General features: G+C 41.6%; 2 protein-coding genes and 3 non-coding genes across 6 annotated transcripts; all 5 read left to right on the forward strand.

Annotated features, from left to right (window-relative positions):
• The first annotated feature begins 451 nt into the window (after positions 1 to 451).
• Positions 452 to 15051, forward strand: slc25a39 (solute carrier family 25 member 39). Of its 2 annotated transcripts, XM_076265730.1 has the most exons (12): positions 453 to 622; positions 4709 to 4814; positions 4945 to 5004; positions 5260 to 5310; positions 6924 to 7033; positions 7268 to 7335; positions 7573 to 7697; positions 8564 to 8737; positions 9818 to 9927; positions 13037 to 13118; positions 13416 to 13496; positions 13641 to 15051. In XM_076265730.1, the coding sequence occupies exons 2-12, from the start codon at positions 4718 to 4720 to the stop codon at positions 13757 to 13759; spliced, it is 1077 nt and encodes a 358-aa protein (XP_076121845.1). In that variant the 5' UTR covers positions 453 to 622; positions 4709 to 4717; the 3' UTR covers positions 13760 to 15051. The 2 variants fall into 2 exon arrangements, with proteins under 2 accessions (XP_076121846.1, XP_076121845.1); XM_076265731.1 differs by lacking the exon at positions 5260 to 5310 and having other exon boundaries at positions 452 to 622.
• A 1570-nt stretch (positions 15052 to 16621) lies between these two features.
• On the forward strand, positions 16622 to 20861 carry rpl3 (ribosomal protein L3). The gene is made up of 10 exons (XM_076265732.1): positions 16622 to 16668; positions 17314 to 17506; positions 17824 to 17992; positions 18389 to 18524; positions 18885 to 19071; positions 19178 to 19338; positions 19427 to 19528; positions 19996 to 20091; positions 20196 to 20315; positions 20746 to 20861. The coding sequence occupies exons 1-10, from the start codon at positions 16666 to 16668 to the stop codon at positions 20788 to 20790; spliced, it is 1212 nt and encodes a 403-aa protein (XP_076121847.1). The 5' UTR covers positions 16622 to 16665; the 3' UTR covers positions 20791 to 20861.
• Positions 18621 to 18712, forward strand: LOC143103389 (small nucleolar RNA U83B). Its single transcript, XR_012982806.1, has one exon. It is a non-coding gene; the product is annotated as a small nucleolar RNA U83B (small nucleolar RNA).
• LOC143103388 (small nucleolar RNA U83B) lies at positions 19683 to 19776 on the forward strand. Its single transcript, XR_012982805.1, has one exon. It is a non-coding gene; the product is annotated as a small nucleolar RNA U83B (small nucleolar RNA).
• On the forward strand, positions 20538 to 20672 carry LOC143103387 (small nucleolar RNA SNORA54). Its single transcript, XR_012982804.1, has one exon. It is a non-coding gene; the product is annotated as a small nucleolar RNA SNORA54 (small nucleolar RNA).
• Positions 20862 to 22152: the final 1291 nt, after the last annotated feature.

Consider the following 22152-nt stretch of genomic DNA (forward strand, 5'->3'; position numbering starts at 1 on the left):
CCCTGGCACAGATGTTCTGTCAGAACTATAAAAATTGTTTAGGATATGAATGGCATTTAATGTACTTTCATACAATTGCCCTGTATGACTTCTAAAAAAAAATGTGTTTTTTGTTTTTTAATCGTGGCACTTAAAATCATGCATTCATTTATACATTAATGTATGTATTTTAGACGACTTTCAAGGAGAATGAAAGACTTCCAGCCCAGGATTCATTCTATGAATTGAGTTTACATGCTTTGAATTTCAGTAAAGAAAAAGCCATCATTAGTCATCACACTAAGTAGGTCTGTGGGTAGCTTTAAGTGTAATGTAAGAACAGCAGTCACCAACAACCCTCAGCATCTACTGCTGCCATGGATGCTTCTCTGCAGTAGGGGGCGGTACAGCTTGACTTGGTAGAGTATGCGATGTTATGCATTACTGCGCAACCTCACAAGTTCTTTCACACCATAGACTGTAAAAAAAATAGATTTCTTTTACTGTCTATGATTCACACTGATCAAATCATGTTACACGAAGGGCATGGACGGACAGCTCCTAGAGAAACCAGCCACCAAACATGAACCATCAGCATGGTGAAGTTTAATACTTCAGAATCAGCCTTCCAGAAGATTTGAAGGTACGTGGTTATACGTTCACTACATTTTGTGTAATGGAGAAAATACTGTTCCGTTGAGGGAAATGAAAACAACCAGTTAGCAGCTAGATCTATTTTGACAACATTAACTTAGTTTATTAGCTAAGGTAGGCTAGTGGATAGCACGTAAAGCATAACAGCCTCACTTTCATAACCTAGAAAGTAAGTCAACAGTTCATAGTTGTTTTGTGACTATCTTATTTTGACGACTTTTTCCTGAAACGATAATGTAAGCAGGCTTGTAACGTACGAGCAGCTAAAGGTATATGCTAATTGACATGCACATTTCCAGCTAGCTGCTAACATAGCAGCTAATGTCTCAGACCTTTCTATACGCTGATCCAGAGGTTAAACCTATAGTGCTACTACAGACTTGAACAATCTAACGTTACTCGCCACTAATGCTATCGACCTGTATGTCACGTAATTTCATCAGAAATGGACAATGTACATACTTTTTAACAGTACTCTTCAAGTTATATAACGTGACAATTGGGTGGAATACAATTCGGTGCCCACGACTCGGCTGCACCAAAAACCAGCCACCATTGCAGCTCCCCGCAGTCATGGGGAGGGAAACGTAACATGCGTGCGCCTGTTTGTGCAGGCTTTACAGACTGTTACCAGGGAAAGAGATGACTAGCATCGCATGTCAGAACCATTGAACGCCAGCTGAAATATAAACATGAAATACAAACTAAACTTACGCGTTTGAATCTGCAAACGTACAGGCGTATACTTTCAAATACATTTCAAAAATGTAGTTGACATCTTATGCATAGGTGTTCACAAACTGTACTCACTGATTAATTAATGTCAGTTCACAGTTTTACATGGTTCCTGTGTGACAAGTAGCATACTGAAGTAAATAAAAGAAAGTATAACTACTTGTAAAGGAAGAAGAACCCCAAGATATCGTTTACATTATGCATACCCATAATGATTATCTATGTAGATGCCTGTATTTGGCAGCTGTTCTAGATTGACTAAGATAGGCAAATTATGGGTGCACCGCCACACATGCTCATGTCAGTGATAACCTTCATGGCCTAGTTGTGTTGTTTTAGCATATTCTGAGGCATGTTAAATCTGTTACAAATGATCCAAAAAGGGCTTGTGACTGCAGCCTTCACTTGCTTAGAAACTGTAGGCCTGGGCCACGACAGACTTACCCCCTCCTACTAAGTTGCACTGAGTAGATAAGCTATCAGAGTCATAGTGCAGTCTTTATCCCACCAACCAAGGCAACCCCCTCTCCTGATATTTCTTTCAGTCTTCACAGTTTTGCCTGTGAAAGTAGTGTGTCTTAAAAAAAATGACTACAGTTGTGGGACAGTTTTTTTTCTAAAATACAATGCAGTACAATACAGAATACTGCAGTAAAGTGCAGTACAATGTAGTTGCAATACAATTTGATCATGTCCTCATTAATGCAATCATACATATGAACGGCAAAGAATTCCTCAAAAAATGCAGCTCTGACTCTAGTAAGCTGTTAGTTATTTTTATAAGGGATATCATTGTCTTTTTGCAAAAGGGGATGTTCATGAATTATTTGAGTGGGATATAGAGGCAACTCCTGATCTGGTGGTATGAAAAAACAAATATTTCTGTTTTGTGGGGCAAAAGGATCTAGAGATTCATATGGTATACTATAATGGAAAACTAGTGTAAATGTCTTCGCCTCAACGAACAATAGAACAAAAGCAGTTGTTCAGAGAAGGCACATTTTTCCAGTTCTAGTGGTTACGTGTGCATTTGTGACTTTGTTTTATGGCGTCAAGGAAAGATGAGTAACAGGTTTTTAAAAATCTATATTACTTCCTGTTTTAAAGGGGACCATTGTTTTAGCTTAAAGGTATCAGCGATAGCGGGGATACGTCACTTCTGTTAATGTTCAAACAAAACAGAGAGCTAGCTAGCTACTCCAACTAGAAAATGTAATTTCGAGGAAATTACCAGTGCATGAAAATATAAACATACTGTATATTAACATAAAATGCAAAACAAACTTTTATTTGGAAACAGTTGGCAGGAGTAATAGTTGATAACAACTGACAGTTGAAATGTCTGAACATAGTTGAGTAGTTTAAATAGTTAAATGATTTAATAGTGAATTATTGTAGTGAGGACATTTATTTTGAAACAGTTGTGGGCAGAGGAAATAGTTCAACAGAATCTGTAGTCTTAAGAGAGCCAGATTGTATGCTTAAAGCCTGAGACAGAGTATATAGTTTAAAAGTTGAATTTAGATAGTGTAATGGATGTTGATAGGCAGATTGTTTAATGGATGTTGGTGGATAGTTTAATGGGTGGATGAGTGAATGGTTTGAAGAGGATGAATGGATAGAAAGTTGGATGGAATTTTAGTTTAGTTTAGTTTAGTTTATTTGACAAACCATTAAAATACATGTCTGTACAAATCATGCATTAAAACAGTGTCAAGGATAGCACAAAAAGTCATAGACTTATTTCCATTGTGGTCCTTGATCTTAACGTACATACAATAAACAACACTTATAACACATAGCACAACACAACACTTAAAACACATACCCAAACTCATAAAACTACATGACACATTACTCAAACTCAACAAACCCTCCCACCCCTACCTACCCACCCACCTGCCTACCTATTCTTGGATTTTAGCTAAAAGCCATTTCCTAAAATCCAAGAATAGGTAGGCAGGTGGGAGGGTTTGTATTGGAATGTGCCTTATATCCTTGTAGAATGGAGAGACACAGAGAGAGTTGGCCTAGTTGAACAAAAAGCAGTTGATACAGGTGCAATCAGTTTAACTGGCCCTTTGATGGGTCCTAGTTGAGCAGCTGGAAGTTGATACAGGTGCAAATCAAGTTAATTAGCCCATTGTGATGTCATCAGCCCAATGTTAAGTCTATGGGGAAAAATTAGGTGGTTTTTATTAATATCTCAAAAAGTATAAAGTTTACAAAAGTGAAAAATACATTCCCCAAGTGTCCTTTTCAAGTTGCTACGTTAAACGGTTAAAGCTGAATTAGACGCAGAAATTTGGTGGGAAGAAGAAGAAGAAGAAGACTTCGGATAACAGAACAGTGCATTTTCATGCACTGTAATTAAATAAAAACTCTCCTAAATGGGCATCTCGTTGGTTATTGGTTGAAAAACTTTATTTTGCCTTTGAGTGGTTGCCAACCCTTGTTGGTAGCAATTGTTTTTGTGTACAGATCTCGGAGCCTAGGCTGCCTAAAGAGACACGTTTTTTTGACGGCCTGCTTATGGGGCAGACAGCTAGCGGATCGTTAGGAAAGATTAGATAATTGTGATCATTTATGTTTGGACCTTTTTTGGGCCTGAAATTGCTGATACAACCTTTAATTTACCTTAACTTAACAGCTTCAGAGTAATTGAAATGTTTTTTTTTCCGGGTTGAATGGGGGTTGTCTCGCTTTCCCCTAGCGTCTGTGAGAGGAAAAGTCAGGCTTGCAACTTTGGTCCGGCGAGCCGCCGGCTACAGATTCAGAAAGTGTCGCTGTCTCACGATGTAACAAATTGCTTTACGACACAATACACATATAGGCCAGGCACCGGATAGAACAAGGTAGCGATGGAGTTTCTCAGACATTCGTCATGGCAGAGCTGACGAAATTAAGCAGAGAGTGAGTAAACCGTTGTCGGAGGAACAGAGAAATAGGAAACGGCAGACTGACCGAGCAAGGAGTGTAGGGGGAGCTCTGTAGAGAAAACTGTGAGCAAAAAGTGAGAGAACAACGAAGAAATTGCCAACTCCATAGGATCCCTTTAACTAGGAGACACATTGTGATTTATCTAGACATGAGACTGTAAACATTTAATTAATCAAGGTGGTGGTAGTGTAGTGGTTAAGGAACTTAGCTTGCATAGCCACAAAAGCAATGGGTTTGTGCCCAAGCTGCCACCATTGTGCCCTTGAGCAAGGCACTTAACCCCAGGTTGCTCTAGGGAGACTGGACCCTGCAATTGGTATCTGTAAGTCACTATGGATTAAAGTGTCAGCTAAATGCTTAAAAAGCCTTTTCAGTGTGTCTTGTTGTCTCTGTCCCTCAGGTTGCCGTGATGGGGGAGCGGCCAGTTGTTAGTCCCTCAGTAGGGATCACCCCTGTGCAGCAGATGCTGGCGTCAGGCACAGGGGCCCTCTTGACATCCCTCTTTGGTGAGCAGCTTTCCTCAGTCCTATGGCCTAATCATCCCCCTTCACTGGTGTGCCACCACTAATGTCTGAACCCTTTACCATGTATCATTAGTGTCTTTGTAAGTTTAACACGCTATTTTTACCTGCTCAGTAACTCCCCTGGACGTTGTCAAGATCAGGCTACAAGCCCAACAGACTCCTTTCCACCAAGGTAAGAATGGCGACCCACCACTGTTCTCATCACATCCTAATTGTACCGTTTTGAAAATGCAGTCTAACACAGAAGAGGAGGGAGACATTTTGAAGTAGGACATTGTGAGACAGATTTTCTGGTGCAGGACAAACAAGCATGCTTTAACTAACCGCTTGGATGCTTCATGCTGTTCTAGTGCTCTTCTGCTCTTGTTCTGTCTGCTCTTTCGTATCTGTTGATGCCTGCTTGCTTCCATTTGTTTTGTGTTTCTAGCCTTGGCATCTGAAACGGTTTCATGGACTAAGGTTATCAGACCCTCAAAGTGTGAGTATGCTCTGAACCATACACACACACACACACACACACACACACACACACACACACACACACTAATTAAATACATTGAAAACATATACACACATGCTTGGCTGCTATAGCTCAACTAACCAGCTTACTAGTCAGGGAAAGAACAACTTGGTATAAACACAGATGAAGCCGTTCTGCCTTAACCTTGTATGCATTAACATTATCTACTTTAGCTGTTCAAAATTGTAATATATGCTTATCCACTCAGAAACTCTGAACTGGTCAAACAAAAGTACCCTTTTGTGCACGACCTTCCACTTCTGTTAATTCACCCATTAATCTGAGAGTTTTGAGAATATTATTTTTCTTTCTGATTTTTTTCTTCTCTGGATGATGATTGTTCTTTCCATTTTATATTTATATCCAACTCTGTTGGAAAGTCTGCAAAAGCAATCTTAGGTAAGAGAGCTGTTTACTCAAGTCACATTTATCTTAGCAGAGGCCAAAAATAACCCCGAAAGTGAGTGTTTTTGCCAGAGTCGGTTGGATTTGGTTTGTCTGGCTGTGATGGGTGTTTACACGGTCATTGTCGCGGCCTTTAATATTTATAGCTGATCTTATCTCTCTGCCTCAGACCAGCTACTCTGCCCTGGTGCCAATGAACCTTTTGTAGGCAACCACTCGCATGTTTGAGCAAATATGTGTAGTTAGGCATCATGTTTTGCAGTTTCTCAGAACTAGTTTCAAATATCGGAGAACACTATAATTTATTCATTATCTTCATATAGAGTATGTAAAGAGGATAAACGTGTTGCACAAATCTGGCAAGATGTTTTGACCTTCCTTACATATTATTGTTTAGCTGTTTGTCTTTTGTTGGAGGGATTGGGTTGCTCTACCTTTCTCTTTAAAATACTTCAGATTCAGGGGCCGTTTATACGAGAACGATTGCGAAGGAAGACGACAAAATATTTTATCATAAGTGCCTTTCGTTTACATGGCGACCCCGAGTGTAGAGTTTTGAAGACGACCCAGGTTGCGTCTCCGTCTAAACGGCTAAACCAAAGATCCTTGATTACCTCTCTGGCTAAACTGTCAAATTAGAATGTCTGCGCGTGACGTACCGGGGTTCTATCACATCACTACCCAGCGGTCTGGAATGCATATCCAATCGAATATCACATACTCTTGCGTCTTCACATAAACAAAGATTTCCCCCTGAGAATGCTCGTCTAAACACGAATAAAAAAATGAAGACGAGACGCCACTTCTGCGTCTTCTCTTTTCATCGTCACCGTATAAACGTAGCCTTATTCAGTTGACATAATTGGCCAAGTCACAGTCTTTACTTTTTTTCTAATGTAGAAACTCTTGTATGATTTTAGCAGTTGTATGCTGTGTAGTAAACTGAAAGCAAATGGAAAGAATAAGTAAGTGTCTTTAGGCCAGTGGGTGGTTGCTAGTGGATCAGAAATTCATTTGAACGGAATCGTTCAGATAGATAGACTGTCCTGGTTTCTGTATTTCTGGTAATTTTTTCACATCCATGAGAAACACACGCATAGATGATCACCTAGGTTAAAGGAAGATAGCAAGACAGTGGTATGACACCAGACTGTGTGTTTTTACAGGGAGGTGCTTCCTGTATTGTAATGGACTCATGGACCACATCTACGTCTGTCAGAATGGCACTGGCTGTTCCAGCTGGTACAAAACCCCAACCCACTTCAGTGGTACACTGGTAAGTCTCTCTCTCTCTCTCACACACACACACACACACACACACACACACACACACACACACATACACACACACACATACACACACACACACACACCAACATGGGCACACACAGAGCCATTTTTTAAAGTCATAAAATAACAACCAATATATATCAAATGTATCGGGTATACTAGTGTATGCATCCATGCTTGTCTCAGGCAGCGTATAACACACTTTTTTGTGCTGTCATAGGATGCCTTTGTAAAGATCACACGGCACGAAGGAGTCAGGTCTCTCTGGAGTGGCCTTCCACCTACACTGTGAGTAAAGTGTGGCAAGAAGGGGGGTTATTACATCACTCTCACATTGTGCAACATGGTTAAAGCAGGAGTATTCTATCCCATTTTTCCCATAGACCAGACGAGTTGAGCCTTTTCAAAGCGATCAATAATAATTAATGTCTACACTGACAGGCTCAGTCCTTCAGGTATTTGGTGTGTAAAGAGTTTATCACTTAAAAAAACACTGATGCCTGTTCCCTTCCTGTTTGTCCACAGAGTGATGGCTGTTCCCGCCACCATCATATACTTCACCTGCTATGACCAACTAAGGGACTTTTTGCGCTACGGCATGGGTTACCAAGGCAACCATGTCCCCCTCATAGCAGGAGGCTTAGCCAGATGTAAGTGTCATATACACAAACACATGCCCAAACACACACACAGAACTCTCTGTTTCACACGCACGCATGCACATGCGCACACATTCACACTCAATTTGTGGGTAAGAAAAGCAACCAGGCTGGACTGCAGTGCATAGTGGATAAGGGAATGTGTTGATGGAACGAACACATTCATTTTAACTCAAGTATAGAGACCCTTGTAATGGCTTGTCAAGTTCATGCTATCTTTATTTTGATTACAATAAAAGCACATTTGTGCACAGATAACAGGAAGGACATGAGAGGGGGAAAGGAAGAGGCAGAAAGGTCAACTGACAGACCTTGCAAATCGAGCAATCAAAATCCTTGACAAACTCCAGGAGACAAATTGGAAGGGGGGGGTTATTTTATCGAAGTTTGTTTCTATGTATTTATTCTTTAATTTAATCTTTGAAATTACATTTTGAATTTTATTGAAGGGTATTAATAAAGCAGAATATACTGAACTACAAGGATATTTAGAGAGTGCAGACTGCCAAGGCCCTATTTCAAATGTTACAGAAAGTGGAATAGGTTCAGATCAGCACCAACATATAATTGCTTCTTTCTCTGCCCAGGCTACACTCCTCATCCAAGTTTGATGAAAATTGTGTGGCCACTGGGCGGGTTTTTATGAAATCCTTCTGACAGACAAACTATCTAACAGCACTAAAAAAACAGCTGTGTGTTCTTTTTTAGAATGTGGTTTTGAATTTAGTTTTGAAATGTAAAATGTATTGCTACTATTATTAATAGTATTACTATTACTATATACTATTACTATTACTATTTTTTATTAAAAACAAGGTTCATTAGAAACCATCTATCTCTTTTTCTGTGTCCTTCAGTGGGTGCAGTGACTGTGATCAGTCCACTGGAGCTGATCCGCACCAAGATGCAGTCCCGTCGGCTGACCTACGGGGAGCTGCACGTCTGTATCCGCTCGGCGGTGGCCCAGGACGGCTGGCTGTCTCTCTGGAGAGGCTGGGGACCAACTGTCCTCAGGGACGTGCCTTTCTCAGGTGAGCTTACGTTAGCATACGACATTTAGCATACTTTGAGGTTTTCCTCAGGGACCTGAAGGACGTGGAGCCAAAGCACATCTCACATAGAACAAACGCAAAGAAATTACCCACCCTGACAAACTATATAAGCATTAATGGAGCACTTACAACTGTTAATGAAGTTCACTCAGACATGGCAAATTCCTTGGTGTTCTGCTCTTTTCTTTTGTCTCTCTTCTTTTTATCTTTCTTTATTTATCTTAATTATGGATATACTGAGAGAGGCTGTCCTGCTCTGTGCCCCTTCATGCAGTATGCGGTACCTCCATTATGGCTGTTTGGGAACCATTATTAAGGTTGTAATACCAGTAGCTGGTTTACATTCAACTTATATTTCTGCACATTTTGACCATTCAAATAGGAAATTCTGAGTGAAAACCTTAAAAAGAGATCGATTCAGCAAGAGGAGGGTGGAGTAACTCCAAATTCACATAGGGTGTCCTGTGACTTAAGATAATGGAAATGGGTCTATCTACATACATGTATGTTTGTTTCAATGTAATTATTTTGTATTTATTTCTGATAAAGATGCCCTGACAACCTAATGATTTGACCTCACAGCTGTTTAAAACTTAAAAGTTTAGTAGAGTCCATTTTTCATTATCAAAACACAGTGGATGGAAACATGCACTGACTCACACCAAATGCTCTGACTGTGAGGTTATTACTCTTGAAAAAAACTGAAACCTAACTAATCCTAATCACAGTAATGCTAAGTACAACTCCTATTTAGTCCTTGAATGACCCTTCATGCAAAGCAAGACCAGCACCTTTGTTGCAGCTTTATCATAATAAACGTTGCCCTGACAACCTTACATTTGGGTCCCACAGCTGTTCTTCACTCCTCCGCTGATTAGGAGAATGTCTATTTGTATACAGACATAACACCACGGATGGCCACATACACAGACTTACATTTCCCTTTGCTGATGTTTCATGAAAGCGTTTAAATGATGCAAACAAGTTGAACGGAAACCCTGCTTGTGAGAAGCAATGTTCTTGCTTATCTGTGTCATCCTCTGTCTCTGTGTTACTCAGCGCTGTACTGGTTCAACTATGAGCTGGTGAAAGCCCATCTCTCTGCCGACTGCAGAGCTCCTCACTCAACCTTTGCCATCAGCTTTACTTCCGGGGCCATCTCAGGAGCTGTGAGTATACCCTTAATCAGCTCACACACTCAGGGTGTTTTTTGACCGGCAGAGAACGCATTCTTGAACCGGTTCCGTTGAGAATTCTTTGAACCTTGGTGTTATCTAGTGAACCAGCCCACATTTCTACCAGTTTTGAAACCAAACGGAGGGTGCGTCATCAACAATGGGTGTTGCATGCAAAACAAAAGTTAATGAGATGCATAAAGGGGAGAATGATATGAACAGTGTATTACCTGTCTAAAATGCTTGTTAACGTTTGCAGTGTAGTGCTAGTTGACTAGTTTTGTTTACTCATGGCAACAGTTGATATGGACAGAAAACTCACGCTCACACTCCCCTCTGCACCTTCCGACCTCTGAACGGTAGAATGACACACCCACTCCGGTTCACAGGAAAAAACAACTATTTTCTGGTTCAAGCTCCGAACCAAGGTGCAACGTTCCGAAACTTTTTTGTTTGGTCCAAATGCTCCAAATGGTTCAAATGTTGGTTCGCGAACGGGAACAGAACCGGTTCTCTGTCGGTGGAAAAAGGCTATCAGTGGTGTGAGTGGTATTCCCTACTGATGGCTGTCGGCTCCTTTAACATTCTTTTTTTTTTGCAAAGAAAACACAAGCGCTTATTAATTATTCAGGTAATTTTTATTCTTTAGGATTGCTGAGTCTTTGGTTGTCATAAAATGTTGCATCATTGCCTTGTAAAAGAAATTACTCACATGTTTGATAAAGAAAAACCCAATAATACTTAACTATTACTCTAGTGGCATAACTTTTTTTCACCATATAGCCCTGTAGATTTGCTATATTTAGTTTTACCAGATTTATTGTACATCTGCTTTTGCATTCAAAGGTTAAAAGAGCATTTTCCTATCTGAATTGGACAAACAACTGCCAATTTCTTGTTCTGGTTTAAAAAAAAACTTTGGATATAGTTGCTTTCACTGTAGTCAATTGCTTGCGTGTTTCCTGATAAATCACATCCTCGAATTAATAACCCAAATCTTCCTTCAGAGGTTGGTGCTGCCAGGAAGGAAGTTAAATGCCTCCAAAGCTCCTTCCAATGTGATGTACTCCTGCTAGTAGCGTTGCTTTTACAGTAACTGTCTCTTAAGGCCTCTGACGTGGTGGCATAATTAGATAAGAGAGGCCGACTGGCACATCCCTTGAATGTACTGCTTTGTTTTTCTCAGTGTTCAAAGCTTCTTATCTCCTCTCAGGGCTGGGACATAGGGCAAGGAAATGAAATGAAATGTCAAGGCCCATAGTGGTACACCTCTGTGCCAGTAAAGATGAATAGCTGCCCTATGTCCTACACAAGGTTTCAAATGGGTTGTTTTTAGGTTGCACATACTGTAGTGCCCCAGCTGAATGAATGGAAATGGGGTCAAATGTGTGAAATACTATATACAGCGGGGAAAATAAGTATTGAACATGTCAAAATTTTTTTCAGTAAGTATACTTCCAGTGAGGCTATTCGCATGAAATTTTCACCGGACATTAGTATTAACTTAGGTAATCCACACATATATAAAAATCCATACATTAATGTCTAAAAGTAGAGTTATGAGTAAAAAAGTGAAATGGCACAGGGAAAAAGTATTGAACACGCTAAGAAAAAGCAGTACACAAAGGCAAGGAATGGCAAGGAACAAACTGGAATCTATAAGTATTTAGAGAAATTATCCCTCCTATCTGTGCAAATTGATATAAACTGGGTTAGTACATACTGGTGGGCTATAAAAAGGTTTTTTGTTACCAAGGTGTCACACAAGAAACATTTCATGATGGGTAAAAGCAAAGAGCCCTCCCAAAACCTTTGCAATCTTATTGTTGCAAAACATATCAATGGAACTGGTTACAGATGCACTTCAGAACTTCTGAATCATCCAGCAAGCAGTATTGGAACCATTATCTGCAAGTGGAAGGAACATCACTGCATCATCAACTGGCCATGCACAGGATCTCCTTGCAAGATTTCTGACCAGGAAGTCAGAAGGATAGTCAGAAGAGTAGCCCAAGATCCAAGGACCACTCAGAGAAAGCTCCAAAAAGACTTGGAGGCAGCAGGTACAATTGTTACAGAGAAAATCATAGGTAATGCACTCCACCGCCATGGCCTCTATGCATGCTCATCCCGCATGACTCTATTGATAAAGAAAAACAAGTCAAACCTCGTTGAAAGTTTGCTACACAACATTTGGACAATCCTATGAAATACTAAGAGAATGTATTCTGGTCTGGTGAGAGCAAAATTTAACTTTTCGGATGTCATTCTACACACCATATTTGGAGGAGAAATGGCACTGTGCATCACCCTAGAAATACCCTACCAACAATGAGGTTTGGAGGTGGTGGCATCATGGTGTGGGCTGTTTTTCATCTCATGGTACTAGCAGACTTCATACAGTTGAAGGAATGATGAATGGAGTCATTTTGTTTTCATCTTTACATCCACCAGGATGATGAGGGTGAGACATGGCTAGACCTTCCAGCAGGACAATGATCCAAACCATTCAGCAAAGGAAACTCTCTGGTTTCATAAAAAGGAAATCAAGGCCCTGACTTCAATCCAATTGAACAGTTTTGGAAGTTAACTAAAGATCAGGATTAACAAGAGGGACCCCTGGAATCTTTAAAAGAATGGGCCAAAATCACACAAGAATACTGTGACTGATTAGTTTCGTTATACAGGAAATACCTTGAAGCTTTCATTACAAATAAAGGCTTTTTGAATAAAGGCTATTTAAGAAATTTCAGCAGGCGCTGTTTAATACTTTTTTCCTGTGTCATTCCACTTTATTACACATAACTCTACCTATGGACTTTAATGTTTGGATTTTTTTTATATGGGTGGATTATCTAAGTTAATAGTAATATCTGGTGAAAATTTCATGCAAATAGCCTCATTGGAAGTATACTTACTGAAAAAAATGTTGACGTGTTCAATATTTATTTTCCCCGCTCTATATATATATAAAAGTGAGATACAAATGTGTGGGATTAGAATTATTTGACCTTTCCTCTCTGGTTTGTTTGGTGTGTGTGTGTGTGTGTGTGTGTGTGTGTGTGTGTGTGTGTGTGTGTGTGTCTGTCTGTCTGTATTTCAGGTTGCCGCAGTGATGACCCTGCCCTTTGACGTGGTGAAGACACGCAGGCAGATAGAGCTTGGGGAGATGGAGACACGGGCAGGTGAAGTGCTGGGATGGCTTTGTTGAAGGGCCTTTCATAATAAATGATGCATGCTGCTAGCGCATGAAAAATATGAGGTGCATAATGAAGGGAAAATAATTGGTGCACAGCTTTGAGATATGAAACCATAAAAGTCATCATCATAATGATAATGAATATGATCATCATTACAGTTATGGTTGTGATTATGACGATGATACAATAACAGTTAAACGATAACGGTTCAGAGCTTTTAGGGACGAGCCTGTGTTTGGTCTGTCAGCTGTCCTGTTTCATCCTCTCACATCTATCCTTCAGCCTCCATGAAGAAGCCCTCGTCGACATGGCACCTCATGAAGACTATCTGTGCAGAGTCAGGGTATAAGGGATTATTTGCTGGTAAGACGGGCACTGTTTAGATATATTTAAAAAAAAAAAAAAAAAAACTTTTGATTTGGCTAGATTCTTACTTTTGCATACGGTCACCACCTCACCTCTTATTATCAGTCTGATCTGAGTCTATCTTTGTTGTCGTTCTTGCAGGCTTCCTTCCTCGGGTCATCAAAGTAGCCCCAGCCTGTGCTGTTATGATCAGCACGTATGAGTTTGGCAAGGCCTTCTTCCAGAAGCACAATCTGGCCTGTGAACAGCGGGGAATCTAAGCGGTGAAAATCGGAGGTGTGGTGGACCACCCTAAGACCCACGAGCTCTTGACCCCAATGACCCCCAGGTTCTCTGCCACAATACAGCCAAAGCCTTGGCCTCGGACTGACCTAAAGAGTGCGATACAATAGAGAGGCTACTTGTCAGGGTCCTACGGTGGTCAGCTGCGGGGGGGGGGGGGTACTTGTACTTGACTTGTTGCCATGGAAACCTTGCTTCACACATCTCTGGGGGAATGTTGCCTTGGCCAAAATATGTGACACTGCTGAGTGGTTTGCTGTGGTGCTGTTCGGCTAAAGCCTTCTGAGCTACTGAGATACACGGCAACGTTACAGAACACCCATGAGAGAAAATTACTGGTTCAACAATTCCTTAGTCTTTGGTCAGAGGATCCCTGCCTTTGCAAAGTCTTTTTAATGCCTTATGAACTAGAATTAAGTCAATGCATGCTGCAGAGCGCAGCTCCTGAATATGGCATGTGCATTATCTGTGCTAACTTCCTATGATGACTTACCCATGCCTGTTGAATGAGCCTCCATTTCTCAACAGTGCATGTGTGGAGCACTGCAAGTTCCACGGCTCTGTTGTCTGAATAGACAGCACCCCCTGCTGGATGTTTTCATACATACCTCGGGAGGGCTTTTGACTCTGGAGTTGATGTGCAGGTCTTGCACAGTTTTCCCCAGAATGTATATTGATGGCGTGAGCACCAAATAGAAGCCACTGAGGACAAAATGTGATTAACGTACCAAGTGTTTTTTCGCACAAAATATCAGCATGGGCTCATTGTGTTCAAATTGTGATACATTTCCAAGGCAATGGTTTGCCAACTGTTGTTATTATAGTTTTGTACTGCAATGACACTCTAATGAGTGTTATGAAAATGTTCTGTTTATAAATAATTTTCCCTTCAATGTGAAAGGAAGGCCCAAATTATCTGCTTCTATACATGTGTTTTATTTTTCTTTTCAGATTTAGTTCTCTTGTCTGTTTTTCTGAAACAAACATCTCCTTACAGTTAGAGTTCTGTATTCACCCCTAAAAAATAAATTTCAGAAGTTCCCCAAACCACAGTTTGGTGGTGCAGATGTTTTCAGAAAGATGTTTGATCAGTGATTGCTGTCCAATATGTGATATGACAGACAGTTTTAGGGCTGGTAGACTGGTAGAGTACTATTTGTCACTTGTTTTCTGATGTTAGTTGAATGTGTGGTGTGATGTAAACAGTTCTGTATGTTTCAGGACACTCTTAAAATTGTTAAGCATACTTAAATAAATGATGTGATGATGACTGAGTCCTATTTCATATTATGAATAATTGCATGACTTATCCTTATTGAAAAACTGCACGAAATTGGAAGTGTAGGATCATTATGACACCATCTGTATGCACGCCAAGTTTTGTGGAATTCCGTTCATGGGGGGCCACACAATAAATTAATTTATGTTACTATACACCAACTGGCCTGTAGGTGGCCGGAGACAGTTTTCTGTGAATATCTCGAGAACCGTAGGGCCTAGGAGGTCCACCTTTTTTATGTATGTTGGTCTTAAGGGGGCATGTCAACCCATCCCATTACCACTTATTTCATGTATAGCGCCACCTAGTTAAAAATTAAAAAGCAAAAAATTAGGTGTTTTCATCACAATATCTCTGGCTGACAAGGTCAAAACTGCACAAAATTAAAAGTGTAGGATCATTATGATCATTACCCTCCAAATGCATGCCAAGTTTTGTGTACTTTCGTTCATGGGGGGCCTTACAATAAAATAATTTATGTGTACATTTAGTGACGTACACCAACAAGGATTCCCGGGACACTGAAAGACCGGGGTACACAAAACTTGGTGGGCATGTACCCCCACATGGATAGCATGGAACCGTCATTTTTTCGTTTTGATCTGTAGTCCCCCCGCTGGACTGGACCCCCGAAAGGAGGGTAGGGCAGACACAGTTCTCTGTGAATATCTTGAGAACTGTAGGTCCTAGGATGACCATTTTTTTCCGTATGTTTGCCTCCAGGGGTCATGTTAACCCATTTCATGTGCACACATGTGCACAAACAGATACACACACATACACACATACATTCACAGTAATCATACGTATGACACATACTCACACAGTAGACATATGTACGCTTGCATGCACAGGCACACACACAAGCACGCACACACACACACACACATAACATATACATAACACAAACAATCAAGAATTTCTCAGAATTATGAACAGGCAAGATGGAGGTGGGGTTGTATAAAAAGAATTTTACATGTGAAATCTATGAACTAATCATGTTTTGGTACTTGTTGTCTAGCAGATACCAGTGAGAATTGAGTGTGGATAATGCAATTTAGTGAGACAGTTAGAATCATATAGGCCTTTCAGCGTGATTTCTTTTTGTGGAAAAAATGTGCTGGACTGGGCGGCGGTCATATTTTGTACCGCTCTGCGGTACATCTAGTTATACTTAAGATAGAGGTTGGAATTGGAGAAAGGATGAAGGCTTATCCTATTTCAGTTCACTATAATAATAATAATAATAATTTAATGAATCTCTACATTGCCACTTGTCAAGTATATCCAAGTGAGAGTTATTATGGATTAAAAAAAAACAACCTTCTCACTTTTACACCTGTGGATAGTTTGCACCAAAGATTATAGAACCATACGCTCTAATATCTTTGGTTTTAACACAACACAAAAATTAAGCTCTTCACCCACCACATGGTATTCTTCAGATTTGCAAACGACAGGGTGAATGTCAGGCCTTTGCAGTCTCTCGCTGTTTAGTGGGAGGAGCGTATGTGCTACCGGCGTCGCATGACGTATGTGTTGCGTTTTTGTATAAATTCCAAGCACCGCTCTTCCTCATTCTCTTTCAATCGGATCGGAGACAAGATGGTGAGTCTCCACATGCATTTGTCCAAGTGTAGGACTTTATCATCCAGTCTCAATCAGAGGCATCCTTCTTTGTACGAGTCATGTCTAGATTGTTAAGTGTGAAGAAATAAATGAGCTATACTTTTGGGGAATTAGTTTTCAAGAAACATGCTGAATTACAACTTTACAAAGCATGACTAGATGTCATTGAAATTGGAAAATGGCCGCCAGGGTATTGTCTCTGTGGGCTTTTATGAACAGACGTTGAATTAATTTAAAGTCAGGACCGTTCCGAATGGAGGATTGGGGTGATGTTAACGAATAAGTCTGAATATAATGCGTCCATCTGCTAAAATCAGTGTAAATGTTGCCGGGCTCCAAAAGCGGCCTATTAGCTAACGCTAGCTAATGTAAAACTAACGTTACGCTAATTCGGTATCGCAGGAGAGAACTGCAATATAGACTGCGGTTGCAAAACTTAATCCATTTGGTTGTTGCACAACAATTTGTGGTTTTCTTGAATACTGCGTATTCGCAGGATTGTGACTATGAAAGTCGTCCTAGGTAGTTTGCCTTTACGGTACCACGTGACCGTTTAGCTAACGCTATGCGTAGTAGATATGGTGCTAAGGTACAAATGGACTAACACTATGGTGTTCATTTCAGTCTCACCGTAAGTTTTCGGCTCCACGCCACGGATCCCTGGGCTTCCTCCCACGCAAGAGGGCCAGGCGCCACCGTGGAAAGGTGAAGAGCTTCCCCAAGGATGACCCCAGCAAGCCAGTCCACCTCACAGCTTTTCTTGGCTACAAGGCTGGCATGACTCACATCGTGCGTGAAGTCGACAGACCTGGCTCAAGTGAGTGCATGCATTTGACTACTATGGTACACACATGAACTACAATTGTTTTTTTCACTGCTCTTGTCTGCCTGTGATGAGCCTCTCGACGGGCGGACTGATTTGGGCCTCAGCCCTTGTTGAATGTCGAGTTCTGAGCGCAGTTTATTCCTCTCCAGACATGAACTGGGCATGTCTATCCTTTTTGAGCATCATGTGAATTGTTTTTGTGAGCCTTGGGTCTGAATTCACTAGATGAAAATGCTTTTGAGTTTTTTTCTTAGTTTTTTAATATATATACCATGCCATGAACTTTTCCAACAAATTGTTCTCTACAGAGGTCAACAAGAAGGAGGTGGTTGAGGCTGTGACTATTGTGGAGACACCCCCCATGATGGTGGTTGGAGTTGTGGGATACGTCATGACCCCTCGTGGCCTGAGGGCCTTCAAGACCGTCTTCGCTGAGCACGTCAGTGACGAGTGCAAGCGCCGCTTCTACAAGAACTGGTAAAGATAATTGCGCAATAGTTTTAACAGAGTTATGCTTTATGTAGTAATGTGATGTTGTATGGAGCGTGATGTTGCTGTCCAGTTTGAAGCGCTCTGGTGTTTCTTACTGCCAGTCTAACATGTTGGTGACCCCTGGTGCAGCTCCGCTCGGGTGCCCCGTGCCCCGATGAGCTCCAGGCTCCTCTGGCCGGTCGAAAGGGCTCCTTAGAAACCGTGCCATGAGCCGAAATGACCTCTAGAGCTGTGGCTGCCCCACTCGCTGAACCCGAGGATGGGCGCCCAGCTCTGGCCACACTTACTTCCGCTGGCCCCGCTGTGGGTTTATGAAGGGTGTGTGCCAACCTTTTTCCGTGTGCCCCTCCCTGTCCTCCCCTGCAACTTGCGCCGCCACAGGTACAAGTCCAAGAAGAAGGCCTTCACCAAGTACTGCAAGAAGTGGCAGGATGAGGAGGGCAAGAAGCAGCTGGAGAAGGACTTTGCCTCCATGAAGAAGTACTGCCAGGTCATCCGTATCATGGCCCACACACAGGCAAGTTTTGTTTTTTAAACTCTGCTCAGTCTTTAGTGTCTAATTAGAGTTGCTTGTTTGGCCTTGCATCTTGGCCTGAGAAACTTGTTGATTAAGTGTGTTCAGTGACGAGATCACGGAATACAGCGTCAGGCATGGCGCCTGATTCTAATGACGATTTATTCCGCTGCCTTCCTTCTGAGAACACATCCACTCCACATGCATGGAGGTGATTGCTTTCCTTACCAGAGCAGCACCATTAGATTAGTGGAAGCGTGTGTCGATGTATTAGTAAAAGTAGTAATTAGTAGTAGTGGGCCCTTTGTTTTCTGATCTTACATGTGCAGTGAAAAGATTTTAAAAGTCTCCCTCCACTTCCAGATGCGTCTGCTGCCCCTCAGGCAGAAGAAGTCCCACCTGATGGAAATCCAGCTGAACGGCGGGTCCATCGGCGACAAGGTGGACTGGGCCCGTGAGAAACTGGAGCAGGCCATCCCCATCACCAACGTCTTCAGCCAAGACGAGATGATCGACGTCATCGGAGTCACAAAGGGTCATGGTTACAAGGGTACGTGTCCCAAATTATTATTATTTTTTTTCCTCCCATTGCTTCACTGCTGGATATGGCAAGTGTGTGTGTGTGCTGATCAGCCGTGTTTTTTTTTTTTTAACAGGTGTGACAAGCCGTTGGCACACAAAGAAGCTTCCCCGTAAGACCCATCGTGGTCTGCGTAAAGTGGCCTGTATCGGAGCCTGGCATCCTGCCCGTGTGGCCTTCTCTGTGGCCCGCGCCGGTCAGAAGGGCTACCACCACCGTACCGAAATCAACAAGAAGGTAAGCTATATGCTGCCTTTTTTTGTAAAGTAAGGTTTTGGTATATCTGTGCTCGGTTGGAGGAGCTTATGGTCTTTATTCCCTACAGATCTACAAGATCGGCCAGGGCTACCACACCAAGGATGGCAAAGTGGTGAAGAACAATGCCTCCACAGATTACGACATTTCCAACAAGAGCATTACCCCCATGGTGCGTGAATTAGGTGGAATGACCACCTAATCAGTAACTTAAGGTTTTTAAAGTTGGTGTTTTTTATAGATAATGTAGGTGTAGGTTTATTGTCTGCATGATAGTTTTACAATTGATTGCGTAACTAAGTCCAAAAAGTGGAATTTGTGGGAAGGGTGTTCATTGACGAGATCACGGAATACAGCGCCAGGCATGGCGCCTGAACCTAATGAGGAATAATTCCATGCTGCCTTCCTTCTGAGAACACAATCTCCTCTGGCATGCATGGAGGTGGTAGACATTACCAGTAAAATTAGGAGTAGATATGCTTCAGTTAAAAATGTGTCAATGTTTATTTGAATATATAATCACTGTCCAGTTGTATGAAACCATCACCTAAAATGTTACACTTGCACAGCAGTTTGTAGTCTTTGCATGCAAGTGCATTTTGACCTTGTTTCTGAACTAATCCCCACATGTGTCTGCAGGGTGGCTTTGTCAGCTATGGTGAGGTGACCAATGACTTCCTGATGCTTAAGGGCTGCTGTATTGGGATCAAGAAGAGGGTGCTGACTCTGCGCAAGGTGAGTGGTGGACAGAGGCCACAGAGGCTCTTCAGACTGAAGGGAGTGTGACTGCTATGGTGCCAAATGCCTTTGACTGAATTTCTCCTGTTTCTCTTGTCCAGTCTCTGCTTGTGCAGTCCAGCCGTCGTGCTTTGGAGAAGATCGACCTTAAGTTCATCGACACCACTTCCAAGTTTGGACACGGTCGCTTCCAGACAGCCGAGGAAAAGAAGGCTTTTATGGTAAACAAGTGTACTTTTATCTTGAAGGCTTTTAGAAAGTATTTTGCATCTTTAAGCCCAGGCTACTCTAGCTTTCTCGTGGCAGGTGTTTGTGTTGGCCAATGAGAGGAGTAGGCTGTGCCTGGACCTTTAGTTACTGGGTGTGACTAGAAATGGCAGGCTATGTAAACTAGTGCCATTTGTCTTAAGTTTACTTAATGTATCATGTTGGGGCATAGGCCCCTGCACTGTTCGTAACCTGCCTCAGTACCCAGTCTGAAGTTTGGGTTCCATTCCAGTGCCAAATAAATCCTTCCAGTGAGGCAGGGGAGCGGTACCTGTTTGTGCTGTCTCCCTGTTCACTCTCTGGGAACATGTTCTTCCTGCAAACATGGCGTCTATTTGTGTAGCCATGGAATGCCTGTGACAACGGGTTTTTTTTGTTCTGCAGGGACCACTCAAGAAGGACCGCCTTGCCAAGGAGGAGACTGCTTGAGATTCTGGAGTTGGCTGGCTGTAGTTACGTGCACTGTTCTGCAGCTGTTCAATAAAAGGAAAAGACTTAAACATGCTTGTCTTGTGCTTTTATTTTCCTCAACACCTAGTTTGCTTTTCCTGTAGCAGATGGTCCTTTTTAGTCGCACACTTTTTGTCATAATGGTTATTTTGCAAAGGGTGATATACCCAGTAAGAACACAACTCCATGGTGTTTATTCTGAGATGTACCATTACAGGGAGTTTTGGTGACTTCTGGCAGTACTAGTTGACAAACTTCAGGACAATTTTATTTACGTGATGAATACATTTTTCTGGTTATGAAAATTAAATACTGAATTGTCAATGAAATGAGCAGTTTGGAGTTTCTGTAATGATTTTTACAACATTACTGTGCAGGTTGTGCATGTAAACACTAGGAATGCACCAGTGTGCAAATTGAGCATACTTGTTAAATTCATGAACCTTTTATAGAAAGCTATAGCATTCAATGAAAAACCTAGAAAGCAGATTGTGTAGGATCCATGACTATATATACTGCTCAAAAAAAATTCAGCGAACTTAGTTTTCCACAATTGTTAAAACATTTTTTGAAACCTTCCACCCTTTTCTCCATTCTCAAACTACATTCACAGAATGTGACTTCTTGCAAAATAAAACTCCCAAGTTTTGCAACATTGCAATGTGACTTGGCAAGTGCCCCTAACTGTTGAACTTGGGCTCTAATGCAGAAGAATGGGGCACTGCTCTGTGTTACTCTGTTTTTGGACCTCCATCTTGATATGCATGTAGATCTTTTTTCTGGCCATCTGGACCACTGGTTTTCAATCTTTTATTTCCTGTTGGTCTACCCAAAAAGTATTAGTAAAATGTATGATTTAATAGCTAATACATTTAACATCTCGGCCTTAATAATGCGGGCTACAGCTGTTGTCTGAATTGATTCAATGCAAACAATTGGTTTGTTCTGTGGTCTCTGGATCTCTTGATATTATGGCACTTTCCAGTTCTCCAAACCTCCCTCCCTCATAGCCTGTCCATTTCTCAGGCCTGGCTTGCCGACTTTTGCTGCCATGTCCAGATGGCCACTGACCACACAGCTGCTTCCCTCTCCTCGTCTTTGCTTGCTCGCACCCAAAGGGCATTGCCCTTGCAAGGAGAGATGCTTTCTGTCTATGTATATGCGGAATACGAGTTTCTTCAATAACAATAGTTATTGCCTGTGCTGTTACTTTTGCTGCGACGCAGGCTCACTGTTTAACTAGATTTATGTTTATAGCTGTGGCACCTGAATTTAGGTAGGTGCTCAAGGATTAAAGTTCTCCGTCATAGGACGGATTTCCGTCAATTTGATTTTAGAAAT

This window comes from Alosa pseudoharengus, unplaced genomic scaffold, assembly GCF_046254945.1.
Source record: "Alosa pseudoharengus isolate Yale_2024_CS ecotype anadromous, Long Island Sound unplaced genomic scaffold, YU_APseudo_1.1 YU_APseudo_1.1_scf_4, whole genome shotgun sequence".
Taxonomy (NCBI): Eukaryota; Metazoa; Chordata; class Actinopteri; order Clupeiformes; family Clupeidae; genus Alosa; species Alosa pseudoharengus.

Excerpts from the sequence above, each read along its gene's own strand:
- slc25a39 (XM_076265730.1), top strand. The coding sequence starts at position 4,718 with ATGGGGGAGCGGCCAGTTGTTAGTCCCTCAGTAGGGATCACCCCTGTG. Across the intron at positions 7,034-7,267 it reads CCCACTTCAGTGGTACACTG|GATGCCTTTGTAAAGATCAC; the intron begins GTAAGTCTCTCT and ends GTGCTGTCATAG. Across the intron at positions 7,336-7,572 it reads AGTGGCCTTCCACCTACACT|AGTGATGGCTGTTCCCGCCA; the intron begins GTGAGTAAAGTG and ends GTTTGTCCACAG.
- rpl3 (XM_076265732.1), top strand. Across the intron at positions 17,507-17,823 it reads AGTCGACAGACCTGGCTCAA|AGGTCAACAAGAAGGAGGTG; the intron begins GTGAGTGCATGC and ends TGTTCTCTACAG. Across the intron at positions 19,529-19,995 it reads ACAAGAGCATTACCCCCATG|GGTGGCTTTGTCAGCTATGG; the intron begins GTGCGTGAATTA and ends ATGTGTCTGCAG.